The sequence below is a fragment of the Syngnathus scovelli genome, chromosome 15 (assembly GCF_024217435.2).
Source record: "Syngnathus scovelli strain Florida chromosome 15, RoL_Ssco_1.2, whole genome shotgun sequence".
Lineage (NCBI taxonomy): Eukaryota > Metazoa > Chordata > Actinopteri > Syngnathiformes > Syngnathidae > Syngnathus > Syngnathus scovelli.
Window position 1 is genome coordinate 5,483,153 of NC_090861.1, and position 19,752 is coordinate 5,502,904.

The 19,752-nt window shown below is 45.8% G+C and overlaps 4 protein-coding genes across 8 annotated transcripts in view; 1 reads left to right on the forward strand and 3 right to left on the reverse strand.

Annotated features, from left to right (window-relative positions):
• gria4b (glutamate receptor, ionotropic, AMPA 4b) overlaps nucleotides 1-4,849 on the forward strand; it is a 51,968-nt gene extending 47,119 nt beyond the window's left edge. For all 5 annotated transcript variants that reach the window (XM_049742605.2, XM_068653078.1, XM_049742606.2 and 2 more), the window contains one exon: nucleotides 808-4,849. In XM_049742605.2, the coding sequence (XP_049598562.1) occupies nucleotides 808-972 (165 nt within the window). In that variant the 3' untranslated portion in view covers nucleotides 973-4,849. The remainder of the gene's footprint in view (nucleotides 1-807) is intronic.
• LOC125982245 (14-3-3 protein epsilon) lies at nucleotides 4,092-8,677 on the reverse strand. The gene is made up of 6 exons (XM_049742616.2): nucleotides 8,425-8,677; nucleotides 6,674-6,873; nucleotides 6,496-6,602; nucleotides 6,172-6,378; nucleotides 5,967-6,103; nucleotides 4,092-5,043 (listed from the first exon to the last, which is right to left on the reverse strand). Exons 1-6 carry the CDS (start codon nucleotides 8,486-8,488, stop codon nucleotides 4,991-4,993), a joined length of 768 nt encoding a protein of 255 aa, XP_049598573.1. The 5' UTR covers nucleotides 8,489-8,677; the 3' UTR covers nucleotides 4,092-4,990.
• A 492-nt stretch (nucleotides 8,678-9,169) lies between these two features.
• On the reverse strand, nucleotides 9,170-14,481 carry LOC125982242 (adapter molecule crk). Its single transcript, XM_049742612.2, has 3 exons — nucleotides 13,908-14,481; nucleotides 12,221-12,816; nucleotides 9,170-11,582 (listed from the first exon to the last, which is right to left on the reverse strand). The coding sequence occupies exons 1-3, from the start codon at nucleotides 14,125-14,127 to the stop codon at nucleotides 11,448-11,450; spliced, it is 951 nt and encodes a 316-aa protein (XP_049598569.1). The 5' UTR covers nucleotides 14,128-14,481; the 3' UTR covers nucleotides 9,170-11,447.
• A 391-nt stretch (nucleotides 14,482-14,872) lies between these two features.
• Nucleotides 14,873-19,213, reverse strand: LOC125982238 (smoothelin-like protein 2). The gene is made up of 14 exons (XM_049742609.1): nucleotides 19,083-19,213; nucleotides 18,921-18,987; nucleotides 18,346-18,858; nucleotides 17,102-17,162; nucleotides 16,971-17,024; nucleotides 16,783-16,905; nucleotides 16,543-16,677; nucleotides 16,338-16,466; nucleotides 16,222-16,284; nucleotides 16,054-16,111; nucleotides 15,855-15,977; nucleotides 15,653-15,767; nucleotides 15,367-15,518; nucleotides 14,873-15,266 (listed from the first exon to the last, which is right to left on the reverse strand). Exons 3-14 carry the CDS (start codon nucleotides 18,769-18,771, stop codon nucleotides 15,140-15,142), a joined length of 1,566 nt encoding a protein of 521 aa, XP_049598566.1. The 5' UTR covers nucleotides 18,772-18,858; nucleotides 18,921-18,987; nucleotides 19,083-19,213; the 3' UTR covers nucleotides 14,873-15,139.
• Between the last annotated feature and the right edge of the window lie 539 nt (nucleotides 19,214-19,752).

Here is a 19,752-nt window from a genome sequence, read left to right on the forward strand (position 1 = left end):
CCTCTTAAAAAAGTCTGACCCGAATATGATCATGTATCGTAAGGTTTTTTTTTTTTTACGATGACAAAGTATTAGTATGACCATGTATAATAAGAGCTTTAAACTGACCATGTGTAGTATGGCTCTTTTTTTTTTAAAGGAACAACCAGACAGATAAATAACAGCGAAGAGAGAGAGAGTGAGAGACATTTTTTTTCTTAGAAAACGACCATGTATAGTAAGGCTTTTGTTTTTATTACAAAAATGACCATGTAAAAATGTGTAGCCTTTTTTATTTTTTTTTTTTATACAACTTTTGGCTGCATTTGTCCCACGTGTGTCTTTGTGTCCCCCATCAAGCAGCTAAAAACGTCTTCATTAGCTTCACTGTCGCCCAGTCAGCTTCTCAGTTTTGCCTCCCCAGTCTGCAACTGTGTAATAATGCGTGCGTTGCAATGCTGCAGAGACCATCCTATCATCTGAAAACTGTTTAGTCCACCTTGAAAGCAGATTGGAGTTTGACAAGTCAGCCAAGACGGCTCAGATTTCAGGCTGGTGATATGCTGCCCCCTGCCGATCAAAAAGGCAAACTTACTGAGCTATTTCTTGTCATTGTCAAGTTGAGTAATTCATTCAAATCGATCGAAATCCTCCATCTAACTACTATAATCTACCTTTAAAAAAAAAATTGAAATGTTTTAGAATAACGTATAATTCAGCTTTTGTTTGTCAAATTGTTTTTTCAAACTCCAGTCTGCATCATCAAAGCTTTTGATTCACATAATGAAATCGTTAGCTTTACGCCTTTGTTTTTTGTTTTGGTTGCAGCTGACATTTACTGAAGCCATGAGGAACAAGGCCCGCCTGTCCATCACGGGCAGCGTAGGCGAGAACGGCCGCGTGCTGACGCCCGACTGCCCCAAGGCCGTCCATGCCGGGCCACCCCTCCGCCAGAGCTCGGGCCTCGCCCTCGTCTCCTCGGAGCTCCCGTGAAAGCCAAAAACCTCTTAAGTGCCTTAAATTTCCAGGAGCGGGGTGCCTCACAACCACCCGGGAACACTGTTCGAGGTTTTTGCTTCAAACTAGCACCAACACTGTTTCAATCCCAATGGGGGCCCAGATGCACTCCAGGGTGGGGACACCTGGGATATGATATCATTATGAATAAAGAAAACTGCTTTTTGGATCATTTTACCAGGACAAGCCGTTCCATGGACTCGATATCAACAAGTGGGAAACGGCGCCCAATTTCAGATTTGTATCCATAGTACAAATAATAAAAAAAACTATTGATAATGAATATAGGAAACTGTGAACATACAATGTATATTGAGTTAGGTGTACATAAGCTTGCTTGCTTTTTAAACCATGTACAAAAGATTGTGAAGTGTCCACATTTGTTTTGTTTTTTCTAATGGCAATAATGACAAAAAGGTAGCTGCCTCATGTTAATTGATCCATTTCAAAGAGGAATGTCCACCCCCCTTCTCCTTGAGCCCACACTGTGTAGAATAAAAAAAAAAAAAAAGAACCTGTGGGGTGGGATTATAACTATTTTTTTCAGTCTTTAATCTATTTTTTCTACAAAAAGTGAATGGATTAAAAAGAAAAAAAATGAAGTGTTAACCTTGTAGAATCAGGGGTGTCAAACTCATTTTTTTCACGGGCCGCATTGTAGTCATAGCTTCTTTCAGAGGGCCATTATGACTGTCAACCCAAATAAATGTATGAGCACCTCATATTATATACATTAAAAGCTACAAAACAAAATTACAAATAACTCGTTTTCAAATCAGACGAGTTGTTTGAACCCCTAACCCTAGCTTCCAGGGGTGTCAACCTCCAGTCCTCAGGGGCCGCGTTCTAATATGTTTTCCAAGTTACCCTCATTAAACACACCTGAGTGAAAAGATCAGTTCATTTTCACGTTCTAGAGCTTGATACCTGTGACCTTTGACCATGATATTTCCCTAATAAAGTGGACTGTTATTAGGTACACTTGAAAATGGCAGTGTACCTAATGGAGTGTCCATGTGATTCCCTCGTTAAGCGCAGGTGCGTGAAAACTTTTAGCTCCTTTTGAACGTGAAAGAAGCTAAAAGTTTTCACGCACCTGCGCTTAACGAGGGTCATTTGGAAAACATGTTGGAATGCGGCCCCAAGGACAAGAGCTTGATACCTGTGACCTTTGACCATTATATTTCCCTAATAAAGTGGACTATTATTAGGTACACTTGAAAATGGCGGTGTACCTAATGGAGTGTCCATGTGATTCCCTCGTTAAGCGCAGGTGCGTGAAAACTTTCAGCTCCTTTTGAACGTGAAAGAAGCTAAAACTTTTCACGCACCTGCGCTTAACGAGGGTCACTTGGAAAACATGTTGGAATGCGGCCCCAAGGACTAGAGCTTGATACCTGTGACCTTTGACCATGATATTTCCCTAATAAAGTGGACTGTTATTAGGTACACTTGAAAATGGCGGTGTACCTAATGGAGTGTCCATGTGATTCCCTCGTTAAGCGCAGGTGCGTGAAAACTTTTAGCTCCTTTTGAACGTGAAAGAAGCTAAAACTTTTCACGCACCTGCGCTTAACGAGGGTCACTTGGAAAACATGTTGGAATGCGGCCCCAAGGACTAGAGCTTGATACCTGTGACCTTTGACCATGATATTTCCCTAATAAAGTGGACTGTTATTAGGTACACTTGAAAATGGCGGTGTACCTAATGGAGTGTCCATGTGATTCCCTCGTTAAGCGCAGGTGCGTGAAAACTTTTAGCTCCTTTTGAATGTGAAAGAAGCTAAAACTTTTCACGCACCTGCGCTTAACGAGGGTTACTTGGAAAACATGTTGGAATGCGGCCCCAAGGACTAGAGCTTGATTCCTGTGACCTTTGACCATGATATTTCCCTAATAAAGTGGACTGTTATTAGGTACACTTGAAAATGGCGGTGTACCTAATGGAGTGTCCATGTGATTCCCTCGTTAAGCGCAGGTGCGTGAAAACTTTTAGCTCCTTTTGAACGTGAAAGAAGCTAAAACTTTTCACGCACCTGCGCTTAACGAGGGTCACTTGGAAAACATGTTGGAATGCGGCCCAAGGACTAGAGCTTGATACCTGTGACCTTTGACCATATTTCCCTAATAAAGTGGACTGTTATTAGGTACACTTGAAAATGGCGGTGTACCTAATGGAGTGTCCATGTGATTCCCTCGTTAAGCGCAGGTGCGTGAAAACTTTTAGCTCCTTTTGAACGTGAAAGAAGCTAAAACTTTTCACGCACCTGCGCTTAACGAGGGTCATTTGGAAAACATGTTGGAATGCGGCCCCAAGGACTAGCGCTTGATACCTGTGACCTTTGACCATGATATTTCCCTAATAAAGTGGACTGTTATTAGGTACACTTGAAAATGGCGGTGTACCTAATGGAGTGTCCATGTGATTCCCTCGTTAAGCGCAGGTGCGTGAAAACTTTTAGCTCTTTTTGAACGTGAAAGAAGCTAAAACTTTTCACGCACCTGTGCTTAACGAGGGTCACTTGGAAAACATGTTGGAATGCGGGCCCGAGGACTAGAGCTTGACACCTCTTGTAGTCATAGCTTCTTTCAGAGGGCCATTATGACTGTCAACCCAAATAAATGTATGAGCACCTCAGAAGACACACAAATTTGATGCACAATTTGTCTTCCTGGGCCACATAAAATGATGTGGCGGGCCGTATCTGGCCCCCGGGCCTTGAGTTTGACACCTGTGTTGTAGATCTTTTTATATTTGTGTGGTGAGTCCAAACAATGCCAATCGATCGCCATTTCCTCTTAAATGTGGTTTGAAAATCTTTCATCAAAACGTGTGTTGGAACATTTAACGGGTTGAAACGCAGGTGATCGCACTGTTTACCGTTTCCACTCTCGTTGCCTTTTTGTCCTCGCGTCCATCTTCAAACCTGATGACATTGTCGGGTTCCAATTATACGTTTTTATTTTGGATCTTTTATAAGTAAAAACAAATCATTCTGAATTCTGTCACGTGTCATTATTGTGTTAGTGTATTCGCTCAGTGTCAGTTTTCACCAATCCCACTGACGCCCCCTAGTGAACACAGGTCAGCATAATTCTTTCAGTTTGAAGTTTAATGTTAATTCCATGCTGTGTTTTCAGTAAGAATACAGATGGTACTCGTGGCTCCGGTGACAATATCCAGTAGTACAAATCAGATTCACGTAACACACACACCGACAGGGAGGAAGAGAAGGTGGTAAATAATAACAAAGCAAAAGAAAGAAAAAGAAAAAAGACGAGGCAACCTAAAAAAAGTCGTTCTGGGGATTTAAGATACAGCAGGCCTCCATTTCCCAAACTTTATTTTTGTCCCTGTGCCCATGCAAAACAGTTTTCCAATACAATCAAAAGTGTTGGTTGGGTCGCCGACACTACACAAAGACATCGCCTAGTTAGCGCAACTACAGAACTTTGCCTTGAGCGCGACGGTTGGTCTGAGCAGTCAAGAGCGAGAGTTTGTCATGATTAGAAACTCAATGGGGGGGTAAAAAGAAAACTCCTGTTGGAGGTGGTTCTATAGAGGGCACTTGAGTTGTTCTGCGCTTCCCTTTTGTTGCGTCTCTTTGCTAAACGAAGCGCTCGGTAACAGCACACACACGCACTCATCTTTTAAATAAACTCTTCACATGCGTGTGTCTGTGTGTAAGTGTGTCTGTGTAAGTGTGCGTGTGTGTGTGCGTGCGTGTGTGTGTGTTACAAAGACAGGCAAGCATACTTGGCAACAACATGAAGCATAAAACTAAAAGGACGTGGACCTTAAAGGGCATAATCTTGCAAACGAGACATCAGGGGAAAAAAATGAATAAAATAAGGATAGCTCCCAAACCCTGAAGGATTAAACCCAGAGTGGGGGTTCTGATGAGGTCGGTGGGAGTGAAAAGGAGAAATGGACGAGGAAGAGTCGCCGGATGGAGAAGGGGGCTTGTGGGCTCGTGGCATCGCGTTTGGGGTCTCACTGGGCCTCTTCCTCCGCTTCTGGCGGTGCTTCTGTGTTCTGTTCGTCACCTGGAAGATAAAAAGCGTCAAGCATCAAACTTCTGTGGGAGAGGGAAGAAGAGAAAAAACACTGACAAACTCCAGAAAGATGGCACACATTCACACAAACAGCAAGACACACAAACACAGAAATGCATACAAACCAGAACGATAGAGACAAATGTCCACACGCACACAAATGCATAAATCTAAACAAACGAGGACAAAAGCGAAAATAGAATCATCCACACACACACACAAACAGTGAGACTGTGCAGGTGTGTTCAAGCCATAGACAACCATGTTACTGGTTGGAAGGTTTTCATTGTGACCAACCAGGATAATGCGGACAAGCTTGGAAGGGTTGCCATGGAGACAACAAAAATAAAAAGAGGAATTGAGGATGCGCAAAGAAAGGGCGAGCAAATCTAGTGAGGAGCTCATTAGCAGCGATGTCCGCCACACACGCACTCCTCTCGCCATAATGTAACAAACTGCTGTTAATAAGGTGCACGTTGTACATTTGGTTGGAGTGAGGCTCACTAGCTGGTGGAGGATGTGACATTGCAACTTTGACAAGGAAATCATTTTTTTAGACGGATTGTGGCTGAGAGACAAATTCCAAGAGTGGTGTTTGAGAGAGAGAGAGAGAGGACATTTCAGGACACAAGTTAAGAAATGAGGTGATAAAGCAAGGTAACAGGAGTGAGCAAGGAGACAAGGGGAGGTAAGGAGTAGGCAAGTTAGTTTTGCAAGATGTCGGGGGAGTGGTAGTGGAAGCGACGCAGAGGAGAAAGAGAAACTTACAAAACAACGTTTATTAAGGACGGAGCATGAATGGCCCCTTTAAGAATCTACGAGGAAGAGATGGTAGGTTAGGATGAGGACAGACAGGAAGTGGATCCCGTGGTGGGCTTAAGGGGGGGGGGGGGGCAAACAGAGGCGTGTCTCACCATCTCCCTGCAAGTCTGAGGTCCAAAGTGTCAAGTTGTCACGTAGCAGCTGCATGATGAGCGTGGAGTCCTTGTAGCTCTCCTCGCTCAGAGTGTCCAGTTCGGCGATAGCGCTGTCAAACGCCTCCTTTGCCAACCTGTCCCAATGTCAGCAAGCGGGTCACAACGGTCGTCTCTGGAGAAGGCGCAAAGGCGGCGTGGGTACCTGCAGGCGCGGTCCGGCGAGTTGAGGATTTCGTAGTAGAAAACAGAGAAGTTGAGGGCCAGTCCGAGGCGGATGGGGTGTGTGGGCGCCAGCTCGTTGAGGGCGATGTCGCTGGCGGCTTTGTAGGCCACCAGGCTGTTCTCGGCCGCCTCCTTCCTGTCGTTGCCGCTGGCGAACTCCGCCAGGTACCTGTGGTAGTCTCCCTTCCTGTGGGAGAAGTTTTGGAGGGAATGCATTTATTGGAGCCCACCATAAGGGACACCCTGCCTAAAAACTGCCAAGAAAGGTAACAACTTAAAAAAAAAAAAAAAAAAGCCAACGTACATTTTGTAATAGAAAACCTTGGACTCTCCTGTTGTGGATGCCGGGATGAGGTGCTGGTCCAGAACTTCCAGGATGTCTTTGCAGATTGACTTCAGCTCTTTCTCAACCTGCAAACGACAGGAAGTCAGTATGCCAAGGTGATCCCGACGTAAACGAGGTGGGAGGCGTGCGCTCTGACCAGCTTGCGGTAGTCCCTGTACATAGTCAGCTTCTCCTCGCTGGCTTTGCTCTCCTCCTTCTGCTCGAGGCTGCTGATTATCCGCCACGAGGCTCTCCGCGCGCCGATCACGTTCTTGTAGGCCACCGACAGGAGGTTCCGCTCCTCAACCGTCAGCTCCGTGTCCAAGCTCGCCACTTGCTTCATCGACTCCACCATTTCTAACGGCGAGAGCGGACACCGTTTGTTAGTGACAATAATGACGCAAGATTCAGATCTGGAGGTAAGAGTAGCTTTCTGACAAAAAGGCTCAGCAGAAGCAGTTTCACAGCATTCGGCACGCAAGAGGCGTGAAGGTCAAGTCGGGAAACTGCTTCAGCCTTACTGAAGTTTATTTTCTAGTTTGCGAAGACTAACTTGACTCGCTGGCCAAGGGCGGTCAATGCAAACCTTAGCGCCAGTGACGTCCATTTCATTAAAGAAAAAACATTCAGCACGACACAAACATGATCTGGGCGATCTGGAAAAGTGCCAGAGCTTTTCCCGTTAACAACAGGTTTACAAACCCAGCAAGTTTTTATGCTGAGGTGGGCTTTTTTCTTTTAATGGAGCTGCCAAATTGCGCCGCCGCGCGCGTGGGCCATCGACTGACTTGGTGAGGTGCTGGGAAGAGGGCCAAAAACGGTTTCACAGCCTCAAGGTGATTCACTGCAAAGCAATAGCAACAAATGGCTGCGCAATCCAGAGAGCAAGTGTGACAAAAAATTAAAGTACCGATTTAAAATCAATTAGCTGTTCATGGATATCAAAGTATGAATCACCAGACAGGTTTAAACAAGAGTTAGGGGTTCATTTGAGGGTGTTCGGGTAAGTGTTGGGGTAGAAATGTTTTAGACCAGATTGATTTGGGTGTCAAAATTAGGGTTCCTAGCGTCGGTTAGGGTTTGTAGTTTTTCCAAGTAAGGTTTGGGTTTCAAAATAGGATTTCGAAATTTCAAGCCAGGGATTCGAATCATACTTTCAGGGAAAAAGCTTGGGGTGTTAATGTTAGGATTTCAGGGACAGCGCTAGGGTATTAAAGTAAGGGTTCTCGACGATTCCGTTGGCTAGAACTGCTAGGGGACCTTGCCGAGCAAATGTGACTGTAAACTTTGATGGGAACAATCAAATACAAATAAGGAGCTGTGAATCAAAGAACCCAACCACCACCACCGCCGCCACCCTAAGTCGATGCTAAGTAGCCAGCTAGCTCAAAGCATGCAGAGTCAACGTTACAACACGATTCACAACCCTCATTTGGAATTTGAATCAGTCCGACGAGTTATGGCGTATTTTCGTCGAGGTGGAGGTGAAACTTGTAGGCGTATTCCCCGGGCGGCGCTCGCGTGACGAAGGTGAAGAAAGGCTAGCAGGCTAATTAGCTAGCTCGGTTAGCGGCTAATCAGTTAGCTACCGAGAAGGGAGGGGGGCTTTTGAATTATCAGTTTAAATGTTATAAACTATGCCAAATGGTCATGGAACACATAGATGTTTAATTGACAGCGCGGCTTCCCCCCTACAAGTCGCGAATATTTTTTTTTTACCGTGTTATATCCAATTGGAATGACTATGTTCGCCATTTTGTTTCCACCATACCCGCAGATCCATGTGAACGGCGGCACCTACGCTGGGGGTGGGGGGGCGACCCGGCTAGGGAGGAGGAAAGCCGGGGGGTTCGTGCCTCGAGCGAGGTGAGAGGCCGATGCCGAAAAAAAGAACGAAACAAAACTTACCATCGTATCGCTCCGCTTGCTCGGCAAGCTTCGCTTGGTAAACTGCGTCCACTCTGTCCGCCATGGTGCTCGGCTATGCGGTGGTGGAGGGGAAGGGGGTGCTCTTCGAAAAAAGGAAAAGTCCCGGAGGGGGGGAAGAGAGAGAGAGAGACAAAAAGGGAGGACTTGTCGGGGCCACTTGGTGGTTTCTGGCGACGGAGTAGCAACAAGCAGCACGGTCCCACGGTAAATATGGCGTCGGAGCAACATCCGGGAACCCTGCGCGTCTCCACCCTCCTCGGCATGAAACAAACGCGACACTCCCTGGCATCCACATGACCACACTGCATTATAAAAATGCGAAATCAATTGATAAATATCGTATTAATGACGCCACACCGCAACGAGTGAATACATCGTATGATTTCAAAGAAACTCTACAATTCGTCTTTTGTACTTTAAGAGAAAAGTGACCATTAAATGCGTGAGAGTACAAGTAAAATTTGCATCGAAAACGCTTTCGTGCGCCATTGTCTTCTAGTTATGACGTCACGTTTTAGGGGCGTTTAAAGCCAGGGTTAGGTGATCAAAACGGGTTTTCTAGCCAGTTTGCGTTTACTGTGTTACACATGTTTCAAGAGCTTTAAGGACAGAGTTAAACTGTTTCAAAACCATTGTTTGCCTGTAACAAAGTAAGCTTTCAAGTCAAAAATAGGGTTTCTGTCACCACTAGAAAAACAACAAAAACAAGATCAAACTATCCATATCTTGGTACATTGACTTTTTTATTGACTAGGTATATTATTAACACATAACACATACAGAAAAATAAAACATAACCTGAAATATATTTTCATAACATTTTGACATAATGTACAAAATAAAATTGGAAATCTGTCTGTGGTCCTTAAACAGTGGTGTGGAATGGTACAAATCATTTAGTTCTCTGCAGGGAAAGATGTTTTGATCTTTTTGGGGGGCCTTAAAAACTTTCGGAAGGCGTGAAGGATTTAAGGTGCAGGTCAACAGTTTCATAAGTGGTTGCTTCAGCATTCACGTGTGAGTTACAATAATCCCATTTAAGATGTTTTACCCAAGACTACAATGAAAGTTTAGGAATCAGAGCTTGGGTTTTTTTTTTTTAACACTTTCAGCATTTAGCAGCATGTCTACCTCTGGAAATACATAAAGCAGTATTATGGCCACACCTTATACATCTTTCAGTGTAAAGTTACAAGTTTACTTTTCCAATATCAGGTATATCCTCGCAATATGGCTTACTTCGCATAAAAGGAAGACTCTTGACAGATAACCAACATGTTTTTAAATCGTATTTTCTTTTTCAAAGATTCAATTACCATACATGAATTAATGATTTATCATTCATTCTATGAAATGACTTATTACATTTTTGTTTTTTGCAAAAAGTCAATTAGCACTTACGTCTTGAATGTAGTGTAGCTTTCTGCTCATTTGTAGTGTGGCCCGCAATATTTGGGTCATAAATGTCTCAGATGTTTCACAGTCGTAACGCAATGTTTGTAGATTTGATTGAGTTTAAAAAAAAATAAAAAATAAAACATACACACAAACATAAAGACAGAGCAATACTGAGCGGAAAGTAAACAGTAAAGTGTAGTCTCAGATCTTGAGGTCAAGTTTGCTTTTTTCATTGTTGCTACCAGAACATTGGGAAACAATTGGGAATACTTCCCAGATTTTTTTGTTCATTTCAAATGAAAGCAGCTAATGCTAAATAGCTCAAATAGTTAATGAGCCTCATTTGGTTTCTGGCTAAATGCGGGATTGACATTTGACTACATTTACTTGATCAAAACAGAAGAAGAAAAGGGACTAAATTTGGCATCACACATCTCAAGCAGTCACAGAGAAATTTGACATCAAGATGCATAAATGAACTGCTACCACTTCCCAGATTATTTAGCGTAGCAAGATAATGCTAGGACAGTTCATGCAACATTTTTAGCTTTTTTTCTTTTAGCCAGATGACGCATTTCCATGATCAAATACAGTGGAAGACAGCAGATAAAACCCAGACATAAGAATGTCATTTGGAAAAGTTTCAAAATTTACATCTCAAGGTATCAAGCCTCAACTCGCAGATTTTTGTTCAGTTATTTTAACACAGCGAGGAAACGCTAGGTAGCTCAGATAGTCAGCCCAACTTTTTCTGGTTCCAGTTGGGTGCTAAGAGAATTGTAAAACGTAAGACTAAAGTTTGGCTAGAATGCTTCATATTTGGTGTCACAAAGAAAAGGAAATTTAAAAAAAAAATTCTGATTGCTTCTGTTCATTTAACTGAGGAAGCTAATGCGAGAAAGCTAAGACAATTAACACTAGTTTGGGTTCTGGTCTGACAAGGCAGTGGCATTTGACCACATTCCACAAAATGCAACAATTTGAGAATTGTTAACGAATGTTGTGAACTCCTTTTCCAATGCCAGAGTTGTATTAAGCCAAATAATGTAATGCCACAACATCACTGTTTGTTTGTATGGATGCGGCAGCATGGCCTAGTTTCCTAGTTTTCCATCAAAATTCAATAAATCGGCTATCAATGATCGATGAGCCATCCCTAAGATGGATGTGTAAACATTCACTTTTTGGTTTGCACATGTAATCAGGGCTTAATACGACATTACGGGCAGTTTGGGTTGAGAATTAATCATGGGGGAACGTAACCTAAAAATAAAATAGGTTCATTCATATACCTTATCAATAAAAAAACGTACAAAATTAAAGTGTTATCTCATTTTGGGTTTGACTGTTAACCACAACCACAGTAATCGGGAATAATTTTTGCTGTTGTCATTCCAATGAGCTTTGGCGTCCATCAAAGAAGAAGGCGTTCAATCTCAGCTCGTCCGCGTTGGCCTTGAGGGCCTACGACCAGTTTAGCTTGTAGGTTTGCTTTGTAGGTGTGTGCTTCTGTAGTTTGGTGCGGGTGTGTGTGTGTGTGTGTGTGTGTGTCCCTCCACTGACACAAAATACACAAGAGGCGGGTCCCCGGCGATGAGCTTTCCTCAGCTCTCGTCATCCGGCTGGTGTTGTTCCAGCAGTCGCACGTGGGTGAAGGGGAAGTGGCCGCGCTTGCCTTTGCACTCACCCTCCCACTGGCCGTTCACGTTGATCTTGGTCACTTTCACCATGTCACCCACCTGAGGAAACAAAGGACAAAAAACATGCATCATCTGACATGATTGCAAGGCTAAAGATGTGCTCGAGTGTCTGTACAATCGTCTTGGTGAGGCAATGCAGTAGCGTAAATCTACATGATCACCCACACGGTGTCATTTCGCCGGCGGCCAAAATGCATTCAAGTTGCAGACCAAGCACACTTAGCAGTGTTTGATTTCACCATCACGCCAGCCAAATGAGTTATGCTCTCGGGCCGTGGCCAGTTTCATCCACAGTGAATGGCAACTTAATGGTCAGGCTTGTCAATCTGTGATGGGACCGCAAATCATTGCAACTGCAGAGCTCATTAAGCGACATGAGCGATTGAGAGGTGGCGGTATGCAAAGCAGGGACAGGAAGAGAATCATTCAGAGAACTATTGGGTCCCAGAATGCTTTGCTCCACTGGGCTGCACAATGTACAGAGTGTCGCATTCATACGCTCATCAACAGCTCGCATTTGTAAAGCCACTTTTGTGCAAGTGCACACAGGCGTGACGAGGCCGTCTAGCGGGCGACGCGATCTCGGCTTGAGGCGAACAAGGTCAACGGTGAAAGTCAGGGATGGCCCGCACTTTGAGGGACGGATACTTTGACGGACAACATAAAAAAAATGTTACCTCCAGAGCCAGTGCCGTCTTGTCGTAGGCGTTGGGCACCCTCTTCTGAATGGCCCGGGCGTAAACCGGCCCGTTCTGTAGGTTAGGCAGCTGGGTGGCGACCACCGGTTGGGCGTACTGGCCCGGGTCGCCCAGGGCTTGAGGCGGCCCCGTTCCATCAGCACCGACCACCGTGCCCCCAACCTGACCCGCTTGTCCCGTGCCCCCAAGCGGGGCACCGGGGCCAGCCGCCGTGGGCGAGGCGGGCCGGTACTTCTCCACGTAGGGGACGGGGATCATCCCGGCACGTCCCTCCTGGTTGGCGGCGCTCCACCACTGCTCCTCCGGCTTCTCCAGCACACGCAGGATGTCGCCCTTGCGGAACGGGAGGTCCTCGTCGTCGTTACCGAGGAAGTCGAAGAGCGCCCGGACAAACTCCACCTCCTCGCTCTGCTGCGGGGGTGCACCGGCGGAAGAGATGAATCCCATGTGTTTGGATTTGGTGATGGGCTCGATGAGGGTGGTAGTGTCTAGGTAATGGATCTTGTAGAACTCCAACAGGGCCGGCAGGGCCTCGAACTCCTGATCCCCGATGCGATACCGTGGAGGAGCCACACCTGGCAAACCAATGGTGGCATGGTTAAGAACGTAAAAACATAAAATGTTGGGAAGGCAGAAAATGAGCAAGAAAAAGGGCAAAGGTTGTGTAATAAAGAGCCTTGAGTGTGGTGGCGTTAATAGTCAGAAGCCGGGCTGTGCGAGTGCGCGACGAGGCCGGATGACAGACATTCCACGGAGGCCGATGTGAGCAGTCATCCCCCACACTCTATTCCGGTTGTGACTGAACAGCCTGCCCTTTTCCATTCAAAAAAAAAAAAAAAAAAGGGGAAGCTTGCAGCAGTTAGCAAAGCAGGCTGCCCAGCCCACATCCCTAATTTTGCTTGCCTCCGTTCCGTCCATTCATTTCCTCATGAGGGCTAAGAGGGGAGGTACACCCGGGACTGGTCACCAGCCAATCACTGGGCGAACGCAAGCATTCACAATTTAGCATCTTAAATTGGCAGCGTGACTAAATTGAATTTACACAAATGCCACTTTAGCACATAGTCTAATTTGATTACAATTCAAAACACAGTATGATTGCTTAGTTCATGCTCAAGTCTACAGGCGATCATAACTTAAATAAATTCTTGATTGGTTGCCAGCAGAAACTGCACTAAGAAATTGAACAAATATAACTTTTCACAATTCACAGATGACGCAATTTTTTTTTGTGCATCTTGTATTCAAGTACGCAAGTGACCACTATGCCTTTAAATTTTACTATTACCATTATTTTTACATTTGTACAATTTATACTTTTCCCCCCCTTGCCATGCTAATGTCGGCTACAAGCTAGGTCCCCCAAATCGCCACCTACAACTTCTCGTTTATGTTGTGCTTGTGCAATTAACGCGATTTTACAGGATCCGAATTGTAAACAACACACTCCAAAAACAATATGACAGTGTCTTCGGGAAATATAGGGGCTCCGGCGGTATGAAGTAGCCAAACGTGTTAAATTGGACTTTCCACTACGGCGGTTTCGTCCCGAAGGCGGAGCGACGGGGGCCACAGCCTTGCAAGTCGGACGGCATTTTAAAAATAGTTAAGAGTAGATCAGGAAAAGAGGGAGTTGGAAGCACAAAACACAAGGAAGTAGCGTTACCTGAGCCGGATAGTCTGTTAGTACTGATGCTGTTGATGATATAATGGGACACTTTGGAGTTTTCAGACACGGACAGCACGTAGTCCCCGGGGCTGGTTATGGAGTCCCTCACCAGGAAAACGCCGTGCCTCTGCCCCTGCAAGAGAGAAACGGCTTCCTGGCGGCTCAGCCTGCCCCAGAACCAACTCGCACGGTCTTCGGCGTCAAAATTACCGGCCATGACTGAACAATGAACGCCCCGAGGCTTGAGGCCCTGTTCCCCCCTTCGCCTCTATCGCTCACTCTCTTTTTTTATCCGCAACTCATACAAAAAACTTTGGGTCAGGGACGCTCCCCCGGCATTGAAAAACGGTGGACTATCACGACTTGAGGCGGGTTTTCGCGAGCAACGAAGACTCAGGAAGGCTTTCTGCGTTGTCTAAAGGCTTGTAGACGAGTGTTTGGTGTGATAAATGACCCAAAAAAGCCCCAAACTAATGTGCAACAAGAAAACTCCCGGACTGAAATGGCGGATCTAGGGAAAAGTTGACCTCATCTACCGGAAGGGATGCCTGGTCAATGGGAAGAGGTGCGTTCACGAGCCTCTAGAAATATCGGAAAACACATATAATTCGTCCAAATTTACTATTTAAAATGAAAACTCCACAATAGGGGGTTTTGGTTGCGTCAACCAAAACGTGTACATCATCTTTCTAAAAGCATATTAAAATCACTAATATATGGTGCATGTGTACCTAATGAAGTGACCTGTGAGGGCACAATTGAAGACACGCCCGTGTAAACGGCAATGTTTTAATTTGGCCAGTAGGTGGCGACATGCGAGCTGTCATCAGTCTGCCTCACAATAATGAAGCTCTGGGTTTGAATCTCAGCTGCGACCTTCCCTAGATAGGCTCTCGTGATTCCGTGACTGTAACATTAAGTGCAATAGAAAATGGATAGATGGATTAAAAAAAAATCTAAAATGGAAAACTGAAAATAGCTTTATTTTGACACACTGCAAAATGCATCTCATGCTATTCTAGAGCATGTCCATGTTGGATTTGCACATCCGCATCAGCAGCTGTGACAATTGTATTGTTAAATAGTGGGCCTTAGCTTTAAAAGTCCCTTTTGTAAACACCGCAACAGCATACGAGACCTACAAAACGTGAACACTTGCGCATTTCCTTATTCTTCGGGATGATTATATGTGTGTCTTTGCAGTCTTCTCTGATACAGAGTTACAGTAGTTACTCAAAGGGCTTCAGGTGGTTGTAAAGGGATTGGACGTAGGTGAACACGCACATGGGGTCCGGTTTGTCGCCCATCTCCAGCATGTCGTCCACCTCGATCAGACGGAGACAGTCGGCCTGGGTTCTGAGAGGGCAACGGTGGTTGAGTCAATAAAGACCAGCCATTGGTTGGAATAGTGTCAGTCGTGTTCCTACATCCGAACCAAGATGACGAAATAACTTACTCTGCCGTGGTGAAAGCCACCTGCAGGTTTTGCTTGCGGTTGGCTGGGTTCAGCGTGTTGTATTCGAACTCCAGCGGGAAAAAGGAATGGACCAGGGCGCAGAAGGCCATGCCGTCACTCCAGCTCGAAGAGAAGTTCTGGATGTCGATGTTCTGCAGGATGAACATTTATTTGCAAGAGTTTCCAAAGATGAGGAATTACAATGACTGACTTTTGTGTTTGAGTGTTTTGTGAAATCGGGGAATTAAATCAGAGCCATCTCAATGGAGCATCCCGATTTTTGTACCTTGTAGCCGATGGTTTTTGAGCGGCACCACTCCAACAGGATCTGCTTGATACCGCTGGCGCTGGAGGGACCAAAGCTCTGGGAACGCTTCAGCTTCGGCTTGGAATCCTTGGGCCTATCCGATCAAAATGCAAATACCCTGGCGTCATAAAAATCACAGACAACCATCACCAGCTAGCTATATGTCGTCAATGCTACAAACTTGATGGGCTCGGAGTTCATCCTCTCGAAGAGGGCGCGTTTGGCTTGAGCTCCGCCAGCACGGGGAAGCGTGTTCGACTTGCTCACATCTTGCTTCACCTCCACTGGAGGGGAATTGGCTTTCCTGGAGAGAGAGAAAAACAACCATGTCGACTGGAGATACAAACAGCAGCAGAGGAAATTTACATCAGTCAACTTACTTTTCGAAACTTGGTGCACAACCTGGTTTTATAATTGATTTGGAGGGAAGTAACTTTTCTAAAGAGGGAAAAAAAGGATTTACTGTTCAGGAACAATCAAATCCAAAAGCAGTAGATACAAAAGAGAGATCCAGATGATGAGGATAGGATTGCCTGCCTGCTTTTTACCTGCCGGTTGAGGAAAGCTGACACTTCTCTTCAGACTCGGACTTGGCGTCTTGAGAACTGGAGCTGCAAAGCAAAACGTGAGAGGAGGCCTTCTTTGAAGATGGGCTGGGAGCTACCTCTCTTGAAGGGGTATTCCCCAGGTTTCACAGGTTCCTGGGATGCAATGGCTGAAGAAATGGGTGGCGACTCTACGCCGCTTTGAACCGAGGTGGAGAGACTCGATATGGACTTGACCTCGCTCACATCTAATAATAGGAGATCTAATCAGAAAGAAAGCCAACAACTCATACGGGATACAGTGTTTTGGTATGGACCACTCACCGCGTCGAAATGGATACTCTCCTGCTTTTTGGGACAAAGATGGAGTCTGAACATTTTTGGGTGCAGGAGATGTGTCGGGGTTGCTTCTGCTCATAGCTGTGAGAGGAAGATGGGATGCAAGCTCCTTTGTGCCACCTTACAGAGGAAATACAAATGGCGTCGTTTCATTTTGACTTTGGTTGTGAACATTGATCGTTCGAAACGATTCGGAGCAGCAGGAGTGAAGAAAATCAAACTCACTACTTCTACTTTTGACTGTGGTTTCTGTCGTGGTTTTAAGCACGACCGGAGCTTCAGAGCTGACACGAGTCACTGCGCTGATGGGAAGATGAGGTTCGGTAGGGCTGTCAAAGTTTTCCTGGACTGGATGCATCCAAAGATGGATTTAATCAACACTTATCTTCAAAGTGGTGGGAGTGGGAACTCACCTGACATGGCACTGGTTCTGGAAGTGACAGACACGTGGGACTGGGCCACACATTCTAAAAATGATAAGCAAAGTCGAGGATGTTAATGTGACTATGGATTAAAAAAAAAAAAAAAGACGGGGGGTGCTCACCTTGCTTCCTGTTCTGTAGTTCCGCGAAGCCAACGTGCTTCTCTGCCGAGGCCCCCATTCCCTATTTTGGGAGACAACATAACATCCCAAATTTGGATTTTGTTCCCACATGAGGCTATGAAATTCATGATGGCAATCGATTTTACAAGCAAACAACCTGCCCGCCTGTGTGATGATCGTTTTGCAGCTGTCGTTCTGTCTATTTGCGTGCAGGCCTTAGCAACGCGACAAGGCGACTATTGTTGACTGTTTACGTTCCGGGGTGTATCCCCCTGTCATTGTGGACCACCGTGGCATTTTAAAACCACTTGTGCAAAAATAAACTCAGAGATGACAGCAATGGAGCCCACCGGACATCCGTCATAGTTCATGTTGTTATTTGACACGGTTCAAGGAAGAAACCACTGAAAAGGTTTTGATTTTCTGAATTATCATTCTTTTTGTTGTTACTACATCAAAATTAGATTTTTTTTGGCTCATACTGAGCATATTGAATGCAGCTGAAAGATTTTCCTAGCTGACAGCTGAGGCCATGCAAAAGCGAGAGACTATTTTCGATGTGGTAATCGGCCCCGTTTGCAAGAGTTTCCTTTCTGTCTATGCGTCCCGATATAGCCCTAAATGGATGCTTTGCAAAATCAGCAGGGAGCAAGCGCCCAAGTATGTCACCCTGAAACGCGGCCTTTATTTGCATCCCCCTTAGCCTGCTCCCCTTTTTCTGCTTTCTGGCAGATGTCATAAGCAGACCCCCAATCTGTCAACTTGCCACCGGGATGGGAGATTAGCGCCTGGTTGATGTGTGGGCTTGGCGCTAGCCTCAGTAGGATATCACACTCTGACATCTGTAATCCATTTAAAACCCGAGCCCGGTCCACCTCTACGAACTTCTTGGAAGCGCATAAACGCCAGTGTGCCCTCTTTATGCGTCTCATACGCACGGACAGCGTTTGGGAAGGAATACGGGGGGAAACCGATACGGAGCACATGCCCAGCCCGACCAGGGCGCTCTGGACTGCAAAGCGTGGAACCAGAAATAGCCCTGACCTTTTGGCTGCGATAATAAATCGGGTGCAAGCAGTGGTAGGGAAGAGTGTCAGGATATAATCGCGTGAAATGATATTACTGACGAGAAGAATGACAATTTCAAAGAGTTGACGTTTCACTTCCTCCCAGTCGTACTAAATTGTTCTACACCACTGGACCTAGTTTCAATTGGGTGAACGGGATTACCTTTGAATACTTACATTAAGTTCCTTTGCTCTCCATGGTGGTAGGGTTCCAGATGTAGCCAGAGCCACCTGGCCCCTCTGGCCTCCCTGGTTGCCATAGCGCATCTCCTCCTCCACGAGCCCATTTCCCAAACCTTGTTCTTTCTTCTTCGCATTGGTGGGGGAGTTTCTGTCAATTTGCACCCCAGCGAGAGACTCTACCAGGCGGCTGAGGGCCTCTAGTTTGGAGCGGAGCTGCAGGTTTTCCTCCTGAAGCCTGCCCACCGCCTCGGCCATGGGCCCGCTGGAGGCGCTCATCTCCTCAATGCGCCGTTCCATGCGCTGTTTGAACGCACTCACGTCCATGTGGACTTCCTTTACGGCCGCCTGCAAGGTAGCATTGAATTCATCCAGGGCCTTGCTGACCATTTTCTCCTCGGCACCCTTTGCGCCTTGGTCCATGGCTGTCTAGTAGTATCGGGTTGGAGTCCAGAAACAAGAGTTCTCTTGATGTTCTTTTCTTCTCCAATGGAAATTCTCAACAGATACCTGCGGTGTCCATAATGATAATCCAGCAAGGACACTTTAGAAAGATCGCAAGGAGTCCTTACCCATTAAGGACCCTGGACGTCTCTCAAAATAAGTCCTCTCTTTCCCCTCTAACTTGATCTTCCGTCTCTGTAATGGAGAAAGGTAAATAAGTGTCACCGAAAGGGCGACGACAAGGTCTGGCAATCAAATCAGATTTGCAACCGGGTATAATATTAACAAACCTTCGGAAAGAATCTGGTTGTTGTCCCATCCTCTTCCAGGCTCTGCTAGTGAGTCTTTCTCTCAGTTCCGCCAGACACTTGTGCCATCTGTGCTTGAGCGCAACAGGTTTGGCTATGTATTTTGGGACGTTGGGGGGGGGGGGGGTGTTAGGAGGGGCTTGTATTATTTGTGTGGGGGTACTCTTAGCAACATCACTAGTACAAATGGTCTACACTGAGTGCCAAAAGTCCCAATGATCGTGAGCGGCAAGGGGGGGGGGGGGGGGGGGGGGGGCATTTCAACCCCTTACACTGAGTGCCAAGCAGGGAAGAAATGGGTGTATCATTGTTATAGTCACTGGTATGACTCGGCAGGGGTTTGAACCCACAACCTCCCAATCTCAGGGCGGACACTCTCCTCTTAGGCCACTGAGCTGGTAAACACTTGTATCGTAGTCGTTTTTAAATAACGTGTATACCTATATACGTCACGAAATAGATGACTGGTTAGTGACACGCGCCCTTGCTCGGTCTGAACTTAGTTCTATTCCAGGTATGAGAAAAAACCTTAACGTGCTTTTATTTTGCAATTGGGAGGCGGCGGGGGTCGAAGTTGTATTGTTTGACGTATATGTTGTTCCCACGGGATGACGGGATGTTGTAATAGAGAAAAATGTGTGCGTTGCCGTTG